This window comes from Capra hircus, chromosome 18, assembly GCF_001704415.2.
Source record: "Capra hircus breed San Clemente chromosome 18, ASM170441v1, whole genome shotgun sequence".
In the NCBI taxonomy this organism is placed as follows: domain Eukaryota; kingdom Metazoa; phylum Chordata; class Mammalia; order Artiodactyla; family Bovidae; genus Capra; species Capra hircus.
The window spans coordinates 56,258,363-56,275,830 of record NC_030825.1 but is presented as its reverse complement, the minus strand read 5'-3'; the positions used below and the strand labels follow the sequence as shown (position 1 = coordinate 56,275,830).

At 51.9% G+C, this 17,468-nt stretch overlaps 1 protein-coding gene across 1 annotated transcript in view; it reads right to left on the bottom strand.

The window, feature by feature from the left end:
- SULT2B1 (sulfotransferase family 2B member 1) overlaps nucleotides 21-17,468 on the bottom strand; it is a 36,264-nt gene continuing 18,816 nt past the window's right edge. The window contains exons 2-7 of the mRNA XM_005692681.3: nucleotides 15,445-15,584; nucleotides 8,558-8,766; nucleotides 5,912-6,038; nucleotides 5,560-5,654; nucleotides 2,157-2,337; nucleotides 21-242 (exon numbers count right to left, since the gene is read on the bottom strand). Of these exons, the coding sequence (XP_005692738.2) occupies nucleotides 49-242; nucleotides 2,157-2,337; nucleotides 5,560-5,654; nucleotides 5,912-6,038; nucleotides 8,558-8,766; nucleotides 15,445-15,584 (946 nt within the window). The 3' untranslated portion in view covers nucleotides 21-48. The remainder of the gene's footprint in view (nucleotides 243-2,156; nucleotides 2,338-5,559; nucleotides 5,655-5,911; nucleotides 6,039-8,557; nucleotides 8,767-15,444; nucleotides 15,585-17,468) is intronic.

Genomic DNA, 17,468 nt, shown 5'->3' with positions numbered 1-17,468 from the left:
GGCGCATCGGGTAGCCCGCGCAGGAGACAGACGCTTTTATTCTCAGGGTCACGGGTGGGGTGCTTCGGGGGCCTGATCTGGGTTGGGGCTCGGGTCGGGACCGGGGTCGGAGTCCGGACTGGCGTCCTCGGGGTCCACGTCCCACGGGAAGGTCGGCAGCCCTCGCATCTGCTCGCGGTAGACGCGGTCGAAGGCTTCGCTCTGCGCCAGCGTGAAGTGGCTCTTCCAGTCCCCGCAGACCCCTGGAGGGAGCGGAGCGAAGGCGGAGCTGAGGCGCAGCCGGAGCGCCCCCCTCCCGCAAGACGCCAGCACCCTCTCCCCCACCTCCCGGCCTTTGCGGAGCGCTGTCCTTCCCCTCCCCGCACCCATATCTCCATTTTGCTGACGGCTGACACTCTATCGCTGGCCACCAGTCGCCCGGCCAGACCCCCGGGCACCATTCTTGCCCCTGCCCGGCAGGCTCTCTCTGCCCTGCTCACCCCTCCAGCAGACCTCTCCCCTTCCCCCACCAAGCTCTTAAATCTCTACCCAGAGCATCCGGCTCCCCGTCTAGCATCCTTCCCCGGCTTTGTATCACCTCCTCTTCCAATATCCTTCACCTCCCTGGCTAGAACAGGGATTCCTGGCTTCAGCGCTCCTATGTCGCCGTCCGCTGCCTCCAGCGCTGCTCGGACACTGGGAGCCGGTGCTTTCAGGGATCGCGCTGAAGGCGTGCCTCTCACAGCCACGGAGCAGGTGAGGGGTGTGACTGCTAGCTCCGTGCCCCGAGGCAAACACTTGGCCCCCTCAAGTTGCTTTTTTTTTTTAAATTTATCTTAGCAAATTATTATTAGTTATTTTTACTTTTGGGTTTGTTTGTTTTGTTTGGCCTTACCACACAGAATGTGAGATCTTAGTTCTCAGGCCAGGGATCGAACCTGGACTCCCTTAACCGCTGGACCAGTGGGGAAATCCCACCTCAAGTTTCTCATCTCATGGGATGTTCAGGGGCACCAGCCATTACCTGGAATCCTGGGGCCAAAGTCATTTGGGTCGCAGTGTTTTGAATTTTCGCAAATGCATATACCACATGTTACATGACACCCCTAGTGAGGTTTCGGAGGGGGGGCCGCTCCCTGTGATGGGCTGACTAGTGGCGCCCCCCTCAAGATGTCTATGACCTGACCCTTCAAACCTATGTACCTGTGACCCGACATGGCAAAAGGGACTTCGCAGGTGTGATTAAGGTAAAGATGTTAATGTTCAATGGCAAACATTCTTATAAGAGGGGCTTCCCAGGTGGCTCTAGCAGTAAAGAACCCACTTGCCAATGCAGGAGGTGTAAGAGACGCAGGTTCAGCCCCTGGGTCGGGGAGACCCCCTGGTCCAGCATTGTTGCCTGGAGACTCCCATGGACAGAGGAGCCTAGCGGGCTGCAGTCCACGGAATCTCAGACTTATTTAACAGTAGCAACTTAGCACCCACTCACTCATCATTATAAGAGGGCGCGGGGCGGTCAGAGTCAGAGAGCAGAAGATGCTTTGAAGATGGAGGAAGGGACCACTAGCCGGGAAAAACAGGCAGGTCTGAAAGCTGTGAAGGCAGGGAATTCGTTCCCCCCAGAGCCTCCATAGAAAACACGGTCCTGACACCTTAATTTTAGCTCAGTGAGGCTGACTTTGGACTTCTGACATCCAAAACGATAAGGCAGTGAATGTGTGTGTTTTTTTTTCTTTTATTATGAATATTATTTTGGCTGCACTGCACTATTTGGAAGACCTTAGCTCCCCCACCCTTGGACCACGGCACTGGGAAGTGCTGAGTCCTGATCGCTGGACCACCAGGAATTTCCCTGAACATGTGTTTTAAGCCACTATGCGTGTGGTATTTGGTTCCATTTGGTTCCACAGGAATAGGAAATTAATACACTCCCACCCTCAGCCCGTCATCCAACACTTGACTATTTCTGGGGTGAAAGTTAACCCTAAGAAGGGTTCACGAAGAAGACCCCAAACAGCCTCCTAGCATTCAGAGCTGCTATGGCAATGCCCTCCAGCGTTTAGCATCAGTTGTGTGCCAAACTCCGTGCTAACAGGCCCAGAGAGGTTAAGCGACTCGCCTAAGACACACAGCCAGGCGGTAGCCTAATGGGGCTTGGAGCCCCAGAGTCCCCTCACCTTTCCGGAGGAAGGCACCGTGGCGCTGGTCCAGCAGGCTGTGGGGCAGCAGAGAGAAGTTGGACATGGTGTTGGCCTTCATGGCTTTGAAGGACGAGTGTGCCACGACAGACTCCAGCGCCTCCTCGCCCAGCGGCCGGCCCAGGAACTGGCAGATGCGCTGCACGGAGCTGTGGAGATCCTGGGGGCAGGGGGGAGGCGTCAGCGGAAGGAGGGGACCCAGGCCAGGAAGGGGCACCAGACCCAGAATCTGGATGCCTGAGTCCCCACCCCTGGAATCTGGGGCGGGAATTGGGATTCTGCCTCTTTGCTTCAGTTTCCCCGCCTCCAGGTGGAGGGGTTGGGCCGTGGCTTCTGGGGTTTCCTGCGGTGTGGGCTTTTGGAGGGTTTTGTAGGGGCAAGGGAAAGATGGGGCTGGGTTGGAGGTCACAGCAGAAGGAGGGGTCAGTCCAGCATCTCATGCAGAGTGAACTCCTTCAGATTCAGAATTGGTCTGTGCCCAACCCTGTCCCGCTCCAGGTCCCAGAAGAGCCCCACCATTCACCCAGGGCCAAACTCCTGGCCTGGCCTCAGCTCCCCTTCCTCCCTACCCACTCCCCCTCTTGCCCCTGTCAGTCATCAGCCCCTGAGCCTCCTGCTTCAGCTCTCTGCCGCCTCCCCTCCTCTGTGCCCCCACAGCCCCTAGCCCTGGCCCGGCCTCATTCTCTCCCTGTGAACCCTCACCCCGGCCTCCGCCCTGGCCTTCTCCCGGCCTCCAGTTCCCCACACTCAGAGCTGACCCTGTTCCTCCCCTACTTCCAGCCCTCCTGTGGCTTCCCAGTGCCCCAGTTGCCAGGCCTGGCTTTTATATATATATATTTGTTTATGTATTTATTTAACTGTACCAGGTCTTAGTTGGGACATATGAGATCTAGTTCCCTGACCAGGGATCGAACTCAGGCCCCCTACATTGGGAGCATGGAGTCTTAGCCACTGGACCACCAGGGAAGTCCCCCCTCTCCCCCAACTCCCACCAGGTCTGGCTTTTAAGGTCAGGCGTGGCTGGGTCTTTCATCTCCTTCCCTGCACGGTCCTCCCTGTGGGATTTGGCACAGGGCTGTCACAGTGCCCTGCACCACCCTTCTCTGCCTGGCAAACTTACCCCTCCAGATGCCACCCAAACATCACCTCCCTCATGACTGATGGTTCAAATCGCTGTGGATTAAGCACCTACTGTGTACCCATCTCTAGTCCAGGACTCTCAGGTATATTTGTGCCAATCTTCCCAATGGCTTGGCAGAGAGGTGTCATTACCCCCATTAGTAAACGGCGGCTCAGAGAGGGAAAGACACTTGTCTAGGGTCACACAGCCAACAAGGAGCTCAGATTTGAGTCCCCAAAGTTCACGACACTCCTGTCTATCTCCCTGCCTTCCCTGACATGCAGCGCCTGGCATAGGTGCTTGTGGTCAGTTCCACCGACCCCATGGCCCTGATTTTCCAGGTTATTCTTGGTTTCATAAGCATTTATCCTCTTGAACTGCTGATGTGTCCCAGAAATTCTAACATGTTGGCCGTTCCTCACACCCAGGGGCAGCCCAGAAGCTCTGTCAGGCTGTGTGGCCCAGTTTTTGATTCAGAGGATAAAGCTGGGTGGAAAAGATAGGAGAAAGGATGACGCCGAAGTCTTTTCTGGATCTTTCCATCAAAAGAGATTTACCAGAGTGGAAAATAAAATAAACCCATGGGATTCACAGTGAAGAGCTGTGTGCCTCGGGCAAGTTCTCAGCTCTCTTGAGGCTATACTACCTCAGTTTGCTCCTCTATAAAATGGGGGCAATAATAATATTGGGGTCAGCCATTTAAATATACCATTTTCTGGACTTTCCTGGTGGCACAGTGGTTAAGAGTACACCTGCTAACGCAGAGGACGCGGATTCGATCCCTGATCTGGGAAGATTCCACGTGCCTTGGAGCTACTAAGCCCATGCGTCACAACTACAGAGTCCGCGCGCTGCACCCACTGAAGCCCGCGTTCCTGGAGCTCTGCAACAAGAGAAGCTGTGCCCTGCAATGAAGCAGGGTCCCTACTTGCCACCAGTAGTGAGAGGCCACACACAGCAGCAAGGGTCCAGAGCAACCGAAATAAAAAATAAAATAAAATATACCACTTCTTTGCAATTTAAAAGGCTGAAACCTCTGCAATTATGGTTATTATTAGCCAGATACGCCCTTGCTCAGAACCTAATCACTCTTACCTTGCACACTATATTAACACTTTGCTGTCCCTTGTCAGATGGTTACGAGACGCCAATGCCAGGGACTGGGGTTCTCACAGCAACCCTTGAGCCAGCATTTTCCACCCATTTTTAAGGATGAGACCGCTGAGGTTCTGAGGGATTTTAAAGAGGCTTTCAACGGCTTTTCAAACACTGAAATCCAGACTCTTTCTGCTACAGTGTCGACAGAAACCAGGGCACAAAGCATACATGAAGCACATACATGGGATGAGAATGTGTCTGGGGCCAAGGGTGAACGAACACTGGAAACCTCTTAGGTTCCTAGCCTCTCAGAATAGAGCTTTGCTAAGAACATAGAACAGGGGACTTCCCTGGCAGTCCAGTGGTTAAGACTACGCTTCCAATGCAGGGGGTTTGCGTTCGATCTCTGATTAGGGAACTAAGAGCCCACATTCCTTGAGGTGCCACAAAAAAATTTTTTTTTAATTTAAAAAGGAACACGGAACGTTGGACACCTTCACTGTAGATCTGGTCCAACTAGAAGCCCAGCATCCTCCTTGCAGTCAGGCAAAGCTGCAGTCATTCTTCATGGCCCCTTCTTCCAGGCAGCCTTCCCTGACTGCCCCAGCCAGAAGGCCTTTCTCTCCCAGGTGCCTGCCCCAAGGACGTTCCGCAGGGTCCAGCCAGGCTCTCTATCTGCCTCCAAAGACCATTTTCTTCCACTGCTTCCCTCTGCCTTTCAGGTCACAACCATCAGGAAGCATCATCACTTCTTGAGGGTCAGGGTTCTGTAGCATCTCACTTAACCTATAGCCTCCCTTGCTTAGAGCACACCTGTGGTTCCCACCTACTCAGAAAAAAGCCCAAGTCCTCACTCTGGGCCCCATCCTCTCTCTGCCCTATCTCACCCCACCCCCTCTCAGCTCTGGCCTCTTGGCTCCCTTTGGAACACTTCAAGCACACTCTCACCTCAGGGCCTTTGCACCAGCTATTCCCTTTGCCTGAGACACATTTTCCCCAGGGAGCTCCATGGCTCTCCCCTGACCTCCCTTCTGAAAATCACACCCATGTGCATTAGGGATGCTCTGCTCCCTGCTTGCCTTTTCTCCTTAGTTCTGTGGGAAGCAGAGGTGGTGAGTGGGAGGAGGGAGGGGGGAGCGGGGCTGAGCCGGGGGAAGGGATCACCTGATGCATTTCCTCGTAAGTGATAAACAGGAAGTTCTCTTTGCCCTTCATCCGAATCCAGCCCTTAATGTGGTCGAACCAGGAGCCGAACTGCACTGCGAGCAGAGAGACAGGAGGGTGAAGGACGCGGAGCTGGGCCAGCCTCCCTGGGGCTTGGAGGAGCCCAACCAAGGCCCCATGGCCCAGGCTTGGCCCCTCAGAGCTGAAGGCCTCCCTCCAAGCCCCCACCACCCCACCACCCCGTCTCTGCCTCGCTGTCTCTCCCCACTTCCTTCTTGGCCCTCTGTCCCTCCTCCCATCTGGGCCTCCTGGGGCTCACCAGCCCCCCAACCTCACGTGCCCCAGTCCTCACCTTCGCCTTTGAGGAAGTTCTCCAGGAACTGGTCGGGGGTGCCAGGATCCTTCAACTGCCTGGCGATCTTGGAGTAGTGATAGAGCGAGACTGCCACGTCCCGGGGGTTCCGGCCCATGTAGATCACCTGTGTGGGGGCCGGGGGAAGAGGGGAGAGGGTGTCAGCCCCTGAGGTTTCCTGCCCTCCAGCCCTCTCTCTTCTGATCTCTGCAGCAGGACGGACTCAGGGTAGACTTCTGGAGGGACTTCCCAGTATAATCGGGGTTCAGATCAGTTAGCCTCGGTCCACAGCAGGGGAGGGCACCCTCCAGCCACACTCTGGGAAAAGAGAGGGACTGTTTTGATACCAGGTGGAGAGGCAGTTTGGCTTCAAGAAATAAAGAGTGAGGGAGACAGGCATGCAGGGCAGGTGATGAAGATCATGGTGAGGGGCGATGACCAACAGAGAAAGGCAGCCACCTCTGCTTCCTATTCCCACGGCTGAGGCCCCAGCCTCCTCCCCAGCCTCCTAGCCTCCGCACAGCCCCAGAGGCTCTTTCTACACCCACACCTGCTGTGCCCTCCTTAGCCCTCTGCCCCAAGGCGGAGTCCCAGCCCCTGGGCCTGGCATTCAAGGCCCTGATGACCCAGTTCCAATCTGTTTGATGTTCTGCTACGAGCCTTACTCCAGCCCCATCAGATATGTCCTCTCTCAAGACCAAGGTTAGCCATGCAGGTGGTCAGTCACAGCTACGTGGCCAACCTCCAACAAAAACCCTGGATGCCGAGGCTCGGGTGAGCTTCCCTGGTGGGTGACACTCCATGCGTGTTGTCACATGTCTTTCCCAGAGGACTGACCACCGTCCATACAGCTCCACCGGGACAGACCCCATAAAAGCTGGTGCCTGGGCTCCTGTGGATGTGCTCCCAGGCACCTCTTCCCTTCACCAACTTTAATTTCCATCCTTTCTCTGTGCTAAGTCGCTTTGGTCATGTCCGACTTTTTGCAACCCTATGGACTATAGCCTGCCAGGCTTCTCTGTCTGTGGGGATTCTCCAGGCAAGAATACTGGGGTGGGTTGCCGTGCCCTCCTCCAGGGGATCCTCCCGACCCAGGGACTGAACCTGAGTCTCCTGTGGCTCCTGCCCTGCAGGCAGAGCCTTTACCGCTGAGCCACTGGGGAAGCCTACCCTTTCATGGTAATAAGCTGTAACCGTGATCGTAACAGCTTTGCTGAGCTCTGAGTCCTTACAGTGAATCACTGAGCCTGCAAGTGGGCTTGGGGACCCCTGGATTGCAATTCCCGCCACTTCTCTGTCCACACTCACTCCCTTCCTTGGCGATCCCGCCAGTCTCCTGGCTTGAATTCCTCTCTCCGTCTCTATTTCTTTATCTCTGTCTGTCTCTGTCTGTTTCCATCTCTGTTTCTCTCTGTCTCTATTTATGTACACACACATCTCAACAGGTTGCAAATATGCCCAGCACACATCACTCCTGTCAAGCCCAGATTCGTCTCTCTCACTGTCCATCGGCATCCTCCACTTGGGTCACAGCAGAGCCCCCCACCTTCCCCCCGAACCTCTCCTCCCCTTCTCAGTCCATGGCAGCCCCAGCCTCCCAGCTCCTTACTGGATGTGCCAAACCCCCTGCTGTCACCCCTGACTGATGCTCCTCTCACACATCCAACCTGCCAGCAAATCTTCCTGGTTCCAGCTTCAGAATGCACTCCAAGCCCAGCCCCTTTCCTTCACCTCCACGGCACTGCCCTGTTTGTCTCCACGGCCACCTTGCGCCCATGATGGCCTGTTGCCTCCTCCCCGGCACTCTGCTTCTGCCCTCGCCCTGAGCGTCTGTTCCCTGCCTTGCAGCCAGAGGGCGCCCGGGAAAACCTAAGTTGGTCCCCGTTTCTCCTCTGCACAGAGCCCTCCCCTGGCTCCTGTCCCCCTCAGAGACAAGCAAACTCCCCACCAAAGCCCGTATGGCCCTTTCACATTGTGGCCCCTGTTAAATCCCTGACCTCATCTCTACTCCGCTCCCCCTTGCTCACTTAGATTCAACCACACAGTCCTCCTCATTAGACCTCAGGCCTGCTACACCCACCCCAGGGCCTTTGCTCAGGCCACTGCCTGGAACATTCTTCCACCATCCCCAACACCCCCGTGGCTCCTCCCCTCACATCTCAAGTCTTTACTCAAATGGCATTGTCCTGCTGAGACCTCCTTTGACCCCTCCCCTATTTAGAATTGCAACCCTTACCTCTAACTCCAACCCCCGCCTTCTCCTCCTTCTCAATGTGAATATATCATCTTGGCTGTATTAACTATTTTCCTTATTTTTAGAAAGATGCTTATGTAAATTTATTTGGGATCTAGGATCTTAGTCCCCCAACAAGAGATCAAACCCATGGCTCCTGCAACGGAAGCATGGAATCCTAACCACTGGACCGCCGGGGAAGCCCCAGCATTTTCCTTATCTATTCTATCTGTTCTTGGCTTGCCCCCTTTAGAGCGTGGGCTCACAAGGCAGGTGTTCCTGGGCATGTGTTTGCTGCTGTTCTAGATCAGGACCAGGCACATAGTGGCTGCTTCATATGCTGAGTTCATCAGAGAGTTATGCTCCACCCCTCCTCGACCCCCCGATACACACACCCCTCCCTCCTCCTGTACCTTGGCCTTGGAGTTGAAGAAGGCCTTGGCGAAGAGCTGGATGGGGAGGTGGGAACTCATGAGGCGGGGGCTGGGCTGGTTAGGGAGGCTGAAGGCGCCCATGATGGCTTCACACCAGGGCGACCGCTTCCAGATGGGCACCGAGTGGATCCAGGAGGGGTCCCCGTCCTTCAGGATTAAGCTCAGGATCTCAATCATCCAGTTGGTCCCTGTTGGGAAAAACTGGGCGAGTTAATCGGAGGTAGGGCTTCCCCGGTGGCTCACATGGTAGAGAATCCACCTGCACTGGAGGAGACCCATGTTTGCTCCCTGGGTCAAGAAGATCCCCTGGAGGAGGAAACGGCAACCCACTCCAGTATTCTTGCCTGGAGAATTCCATGGAAAGAGGAGCCTGGCGGGCTACAGTCCATGGGGTCGCAAAGTGTTGACTCGGCTGAGCCACTAACACGTTCACTCCCCCACTGTCTGCTGGCTGGATGCAGAGATGCCAGTGGAAACTGGGGCTCCCGGGGATGGCAGAGCCATAAAGCAGAAGAAGCGAGGATGCCGGAAGCTGCATGGATACCCCCCCCTTCACTCCATCCATCCCGCACTGGCTGTGCAGGAGGCAAATACCCCCACCCCCACCTCCACCCCCAGGGTACATAGAATTCACTCCCTATGGACCCAAACTCCAGGACAGTTAAGGGAGGAGGCTGGGTCCTTCCAGACCACATAGTTTTCTTTCTTGAAATCAGGAGACCTGCCCAGCCACACTTGCGCAGAAAGGATCCTTGGAGTTCAAAGGCGAATGATGTCAAGAGATGTTCTATCCAGACCCCTTCCAGTAAAATTCATCTTGGGTAAGAGATGCGTGTGCACACCTGGGAGGATCCTGAGATATACCAGATACGGACTGTGAACCAGGCAAATCAAAATGATCGGCCAAAGGAAACCCGGAAGAAATGCCCATAACAGTAATTCAAACTGCACGAAGGTGCGACTCAGAGACTCTCCCCAAGTCGGCCCGCGCACCTTTTCCTCTTAATAAATGACTTGACTTGCATCGTGACTCTCCTTTTGGTAGAAATTCTTTTCTGCAAAGCCAGAGGGCCAGGGCCCTTGTCACTGCCCACTGTCTAGTGGCTGGGATCTGGCGCTCTTACCGCCTCGAGCCAGCCACTCTCTGGCTGGGAACCCAAGCCCGGCTCTAAGCCATTGCAGGCCGAGGCCACCTGAGATCAGTTAGAGTTTACAGGAATGAGAAATAGATTTTTTTTTTTTTGCCTCACCGCATGGCTTGTGGGATCTTTGTTACCTGACCAGGGATTGAGACCAGGCCCCGGGCAATGAAAGCATGGAATCCTCACCACTGGGCTGTCAGGGAATTCCCGAGAAATAAGTTTCTACTGGGTCAGCTTAATGAGATTCTGAAGCACTCCATTAATACACAGAGGAAGCTGGAACTGAATTCAGGTGGCTGGACTTAAAATCTCAGCACTTTTCACCGCCCCTTCTTGGGAATAAGCCCTTGATTTCTTTGGTGGTGGTTTAGCCACTTAGTCGTGTTGGTCTCTTGCAAGCCCATGGACTGTAGCTAAGCATACTGTAGGTAAGAAACTGTAGGTAAGAATACTGGAGTGGGTTGCCATTTCCTTCTCCAGGGGATCTTCCTGATCCAGGGATCGAACTCGGGTCTCCCTCCTGCATTGCAGGCGGGTTCTTAACCAACTGAGCCACAGTGCCACAAACATCACGTTGTAGGAAGGGGATCTCATTCACGACCTGGTTCACAAGTCTGGGTTCCAGGAGACTGCCGGCAGGTCAGATGAGAAATAACAATAATATGAACAGTCGCTGGGTCTTAGCGTTACATCGTCCTGGATTCTAACAACTACCTTGTGCCAGTTCCCAATGTATTGTCTCTCAGCTCCAAACCCGTTCCGGGTTCCCTGTTCTTGACATTGGAGCTGGAGAGGATGATCAGATCTCCTTGGAAACCTGGCGCAATGTGACGCTTGGTCAGTAGAGGGCGCTGGAGGAACCCTGCAGAAGGATGTGGTTTCTCTTCCTGGTTCTGCTTCTCCCAGAAGGCTTTTTTTTTTTTTTTTTTTTAATATTTATTTATTCATTTTTAGTTGATCCGGGTCTTTCTTGTGGTGTGAGGGCTTCTCACTGAGATGGCTTCTCTTGTTGCAGAGCAGGGTCTCTAGGCACATGGTCTTCAGTAGTTGTGGCCCACGGGCTTAGTTGCTCCCTGGCCTGTGTGATCTCCCTGGGCCAGAGATCGAACCCGCGTCCCCTGCACTGGCAGACGGATTCCTAACCACTGTACTACCAGGGAAGTCCCCCAGATGGCTCTTGTGGAGGACAGAGGCCAGCAGCGCAGTGCGCAGAAAGACGCAGTGTGTATACAGTTTCTATTGTGTATGAATGCGAAAGATGGGAAACCAGGAAATGTGAATCAATAAGGAGCTCGTTAAACAAGTTAAACAAGGATTCTTGTACATCCAATGTTATGAAATACTATGGAACTGTAAAAACCAACAGAACCCCAGGAAGCTCTTTGTTTACAGTTCTAAGATGCGATGATATCAAAATACAAGGAAAAAGAAGGCAAAACCATTAAAAAAAAAAAAAGAAGCAGAATGATGTGTATCATTTATTAACTTCTGTGGGAAAAAAGTAACCAAAAAATGTACATTTTTGCTTGTACATAAAATTCTGAAAAGATACGCAGGGACTGTTGGTGACTTGGGAAGAGAAGAATCTTTTGTACCTCTTTAATTTTGAACTATGAATACATGACTTTCTAAGAGAAATTAACATATTTTAAACTTTAAAAATATCTAGAATAACTAGACATCATATGCAAACAAAGAACCTTGATCTATACCTCATACTATGTGTAAAAATGATCTTAAAATGAATCTTAGACTTTAGCGTAAAATCTAAAACTAAAATTTCTAGGAGACAAAAAAGCCATCTTTATGACCTTGGTTTAGGAAAAGTTTCCTTAGCTATGACATCAAAGTCTGATCCATTAAAGCACAAACTGACAATGGGAGCTCATCAAAATTTAAACTTTTGCTCTGAGAAGACACTGAAAAGAAAATAAAAAGACAAGCCACAGACTCGGAGAAAAGGCCTGTAGAGAGCGTGCTCAGATTACATAAAGAGCTCTCGAAACGAAATGATTAGGAAGTCAACCAACCAATTAAAAAGAGTAAAGAAAAAAAAAAATCTGAGCAGACACATTGCTGAGAAAGGTATATAACGGTGGACTTCCTGGGTGGGCCAGTGGTTAAGAATCCACCTGCCAATGCAGGGGACATGAGTTGGATCCCTGGTCTGGGAAGATCCCACGTGCCTCAGAGCAACTAAGCCCGCTCACCACTATTAGTCAGCCCTGGTTCCTCAACTAATGAAGCCTGCGTGCTCTAGGGCCCACGAGCCAAAGTTTCTCAGCGTGTACGCCACAACTATTGAAGCCCGAGTGCCCTAGAACCCACACGCCATAGCTACTGAGCTGAAGTGCTGCAACTACTGAAGCCCTGCTCCGCAGCAAGAGAAGCCGCTGCAGTGAGAAGCCCGTGCACCATGATGAAGAGTGGCCTTCACTTGCTGCAACTAGAGAAAGCCTGCACAGAAAGCAAGGAAGACCCAGAGCTGCAAAAAAAAAAAAAAAGATATATGATGGTTTGCAAGCCTCTGGAAAAATGCTCAGCTTCATTAGCCAGCAGAGACATGCAAATACAAACCACAGTGGAATACTAGAGGACATCTGCTAGAATGATTTTGCAGGGACTTTCCTGGTTCCAGAGGTTAAGGCTTCCTGCTTCCACTACAGGTAGCATGGAATCTGTCCCTGGTTGGGGAACTAGGATCCCATATTCTCTGTGGTGTGACCAGAAAAAAGAGAAGAATGGTTTAAAAAAAAAAAAAACCTCAACAATATCAAGTGTTGGCAAGGAAGCAGAGCCTCTGGAGTGCACCGATCTTGCTGGTGAGAACACAAGAGGGTAAACCAGCTTTCCCAAAAGTCCAAGATGGTTTCCACTTTGGAACCAGTTTGGCAGGTTCTCAAGTTAAGCATATGTACTTCCATAAACTCAACAATTCCACTGCTAAGTATTTACTGAAGATAAGTGGAGAAGTATTTCCATGCAGATACCTGTGTGAAATGAATTATGGCAGTTGTATTCGTCATACTCAACCCAACCTGGAAACAAGCCAAGTGTCCTTCAGCAGATGAATGTATAAAACCCGCATGGTCCATCCATTTTCTGGAGTACTCCTCAGCAATAACAAATACAACAACTTGGATGAATCTGAAATGCACCACTGGGGGCAGGTGTAGGAAGGAGAGGGAGGGACAGATGGAGAGAGTAGCGTGGAAACGTATGTAACACAGACAGCCAATGGGAGTTTGCTGTCAGACTCAGGGAACTCAGACCTGGGCTCTGTGACAACCTGGAGGGGCGGGATGGGGTGGGAGGTGGGAGAGCGACTCAAGAGGGACGGGACATATGCATACCAATGGCTGATCCCTGTTGACATATGGCAGAAACCAACACAATATTGTAATTATCCTTCAATCAAAAATAAATTAAGAAAAAAATGAAATACATTACTCTGAGTGCAAGACATCAGTCTCAAAAGTTGCGTGGAGTATGAGTCCATGTGTGTGGCGTTCTGGGAAAGGCATAAATACAGGGGCAGCAAACGGATGACTGGTTGCTGGGGGATGGGGTGAGCAAAGAGCTGACCACAGAAGGGTGTGAAGGGGTTTTTGAGGGCAGGGAAAGCACCGAGTCCGAACCATTCAGGGCGCCAGGGTGTTCCCTGAACCACTCTACATCTCAATTGTAGTGATTCCTGTGTATGTCTTTCAAAATCCGTAGAACTCCAAGAGAAATGAAAACATGTCCATAGACACATTTGTATATCAATGTTCCTACAAGCCTTATTAAGAGTTAGAGAGTGAAAACAACCCAACTGACTGCTTATCAACTGATAAATGAATAAGCATAACATAGTATACCCAACAGCATACCCCTTCAGAAAAGAATCCACCAGCAGTGCAGAAGATGAGGGTTCGATCCCTGGGTTGGGAAGATCGCTGGAGAAGGAAATGGCAACCCCTTCCAGTATCCTTGCCTGGAGAATCCCATGGACAGGGAAACCTGGCGGGCTACAGTCCCTAGTGTCACGGAGAGTCAACCGAAGCGGCTGAGCACGCAGGCAGTACACCCATATCATGAAATATTATTCTGCTATAAAAAGGGATGAAGCACTGACAGTGATGTGTGTCAACCTCAGAAACATGCTGGAACTTCCCCGGTGGCTCAGCAGTAGACTCTGCCAGTGCAGGAGACAGAGGTTCGATGTCTGGTCCGGGAAGATCCCACGTGCTTCAGCAACTAAGCTCCAAACACACCACAGCTACTGAGCCTGGGCACCAGAGCCTGCAAAGCCACAGTCCTGAGCCCATGTGCCGCAACGACAGGAGCCTGTGCAACCTAGAGCCCCTGCTCCACAGCAAGAGAAGCCACCGTAATGAGAAGCCCGGGCACTGCAAGCGCACTGCAACCGGAGGGCAGCCCCCGCTTGCCACAGCCGGAGAAAGCCCACGCACCCACGAAGACTCAGCATAGCCAAAAATAAATAATAAATAAATAAAATTATTTTTTTTTAAAGTAGGCTAAGTGAAAAAAGAGCCAGACACAGAAGACCAGCTATTGTACTATTCTATTTACACGAAATGTCCAGAATGGGCAAAGTCATAGAGTAAGAAAGCAGAATAACGGTGCCTAAGCCTTGGGGGTGGTGGGATGGTGGGGGTTGGGAGGTGCCGGCTAATGGGTACAGGGTTTCTCGTTGAAAGTGAACTGAATGTGTGAATGCCTCAATCATGTCTGACTCTTTGCAACCCCATGGACTGTGGCCCACCAGGCTCCTCTGCCCATGAAATTCTCCAGGCAAGAATACTGGAGTGGGTAGCCATTCTCTTCTTCAGGGGATCTTCCTGACCCGGGGATCGAACTCCGGTCTTCTGCATCGCAGGCGGATTCTTTACTATCGGAGCCACCAGGGAAGCCCTGTAAGTAATGGAAATGTTCTAAAACTGACTATAGTGATGGTTTGCACGTCTCTGTGAATGTACTACAGCCAAAGAACTGTGTACACTTTCCAATGGGTGGATTTGGAAGTATACAAAGCGTATGGTATGAGAATTATTCTTTTAAGTGTTACCCAAAAACCCCTCATAGAACTCTATGTTGAAAACGGTGAATATAATATTTTAAAATTCTTCGAAAATATTTTGAAAAAATATCTTTGTTCAGAGCTGCGTCTCTGCACCTGGCAGACAGTTAGTAAGCAGCATTTCAGTAACCAAGTGGAGAAAATTAAGATCTTTCCTCCCGCCCTCTCTTCCTCCCTTCTTTTCACAAATATTTATTGAACGTGTTTCACTGTTTTAGGCTCAGCGAACACGGTCACGATCAAGAGGAACCAGAAAATCTACCCTCATGGAGCCAGGTTCTAGTGAGGAAGACGGACACTAAATCAACCAATGGAAATATAGTACAGTGGCTGGCAAGGAAGACAAGTGTGAGGAGAGTTCAAGGATGGAGAAGCTGTTTTAGCCAGAAAGGTCTCCAAGAGCCAGCGTAGGGGCCGGGAGGGAGCGAGGCACCCAGGGGATCGGGGAAGGGTGCCCCCTGGCGGAGGGACTGGCCATTGCAAAGCCTTGGCTCTGAACAGACCAAATCGGTCCCCGTCCCCACCGCGCCTCCCGCGTTCTTCTCCCCCTTTGTCGTCGGTGTCCCCCTCTCACCCTCGGCCCCACACTCACCCAGCACTCTCCCTAGTGCCCCCCCCTCCCAGCCCGGTCCGGCAGGTACCTGACTTGGGGTAGGTGACGATGAAGATGTCATCGTCCTGTACTTCGGCGTTCTCTACCAGGCTGATGCTCTCAGGCGAGTAGATGCCCACGGGGAAGAGGATGCCTTTGTACCTGAAGTATTCGCCGGACAAATTCTGGCTGTAGGAAGGTAGGGGAGACACCGTGAGGACCGGAGACGAGGCACGGACAGAGGTCACCCCTGGGAGAGCCTGCTTTTTTTAATTTTAATTTTTTCTTTGCCATGCTGCCTCATGCAGGATCTCAGGTCCTCGACCAGCGATTGAACCCACGCCTCCCAGTGGAAACTCGGAGTCTTAACCCCTGGACTGCCAGGGAAGACCCAAGGGGCCTGCGTTTGAGCGTCCTTCGAGGTCCCAAGAGCCTGCCCAGGGGTCCAGCTTTACAGCAGAAGCTTCCAGAACTGATGGCGACAGAAGTGGAGGAGGGATCTTGGAGCAGAGGACAGAGGGCGACCAAGGACATGGGCGAGGGGCACCCTGTTCATTAGTAGGGCTTTCTCTGCACCTCGTTTCCTCATCTGCAAAATAAGGCTGATTTACTAACAGCCGGTAACAATTCTGGGCTTTCCTGGTGGCTCAGAGGGTAAGGAATCTGCCTGCAATGCAGGAGACCTGGGTTTGATCACTGAGTCAGGAAAACCCCCTGAAGAAGGGAATGGTACCCCACTCCAGTATTCTTGCTTGGAGAATTCCATGGACAGAGGAACTTGCCAGGTTACAGTCCATGGGGTCCCAAGGAGTCAGACACAACTGAGTGACTAACACTCTTACTTCACTTCATAACGTTCGTATGAAATGACAATGATTGGTATCTCCATTTTCTGGATGAAGACATCGAGGCCCAAAGAGGTCAAGTGACTTACCCAAAGTCACACAGCTGGCAGGACACACGGCACTTCACCTCTGCAAAATGGGACTAAGCGCTCTCCTTATGTATACTCTTCCCCCAACCCTCAAGGAAGATGCTCAGTCACCACGCGCATTTTACAAACACAGGCCAGAGGAGTCAGGTGCCCTGCCCATTCCTGCACGGCCACTGAGACGCAGAGCCGACCTGCGAAACCCATATGTGCAGTCACCCGGGAAGCCGGAACAGTCTTAAACTTCAAGCCCCTCGCTGAAGCCACTTTCCCCAAAACTCTGCAGTGTGTTCACAGAGCCATACACGGACATACAGTTTCCCAAAGTGAGATGCTTTGAGAGCAATCCATTTAATTCTGTGACTCTTTGCTATGGCAGCCTCCCTTGGGGTTTCCTGTCTGTGGCGTGGGAGAGAGATAGGTTTTGGGGGACCCAGCTAAGGTGAAACTGAGCTGAGGATACATTTCACTGGACTTCTGTGGGATATTTACAAGGTTGGCCGGCACGTCTGTGTATAGTTACGGGGATGGCGAGCTGGTTGGGTGCAGGAATTGCTTCTGGGAGCGCTGGTTGGGCATAAAGACAGGAAGGCTGGGGTCATGGGAGTCAGATCACAATATCACATGTCCAAGGGAACTTGGCATCAAAAGTACGGAGTATGGGAGGAGACTCAGGTTTTTGTTTTTTACTTTTTGGTATGGGCTTCCCTGACGGCTCAGACAGGAAAGAATCTGCTTGCAACGCAGGAGACCTTGGTTTGATCTTTAGGTTGGGAAGAACCCCTGGAGAAGAGGATGGCAACCTGTTCTTGACTAGAGAATTCCACAGACAGAGGAGCCTGGTGGGCTACAGTTCATGGGGTCACAAAGAGTCAGACTCGACTGAGCAACTAACACTTTCACTTTCTTCACAAGGCATGTGGGATCTTAGTTCCCTGACCAGGCACATGGAACCTGCACCTCTTTGCAGTGGAAGCATGGGATTTTAACTGCTGGACTGCCAGGCAAGTCCCTAAAATAACTGCTTTTAATAAAAAGGAAGTGAGGTGAGTGTTGGACCCAGTGAGGTTGAAACCCCAGCTGACTTGCACAGCCCTTTTCTGTTATTTCTTCCTTATCTGCCCCATTGACAAATGAGAAAA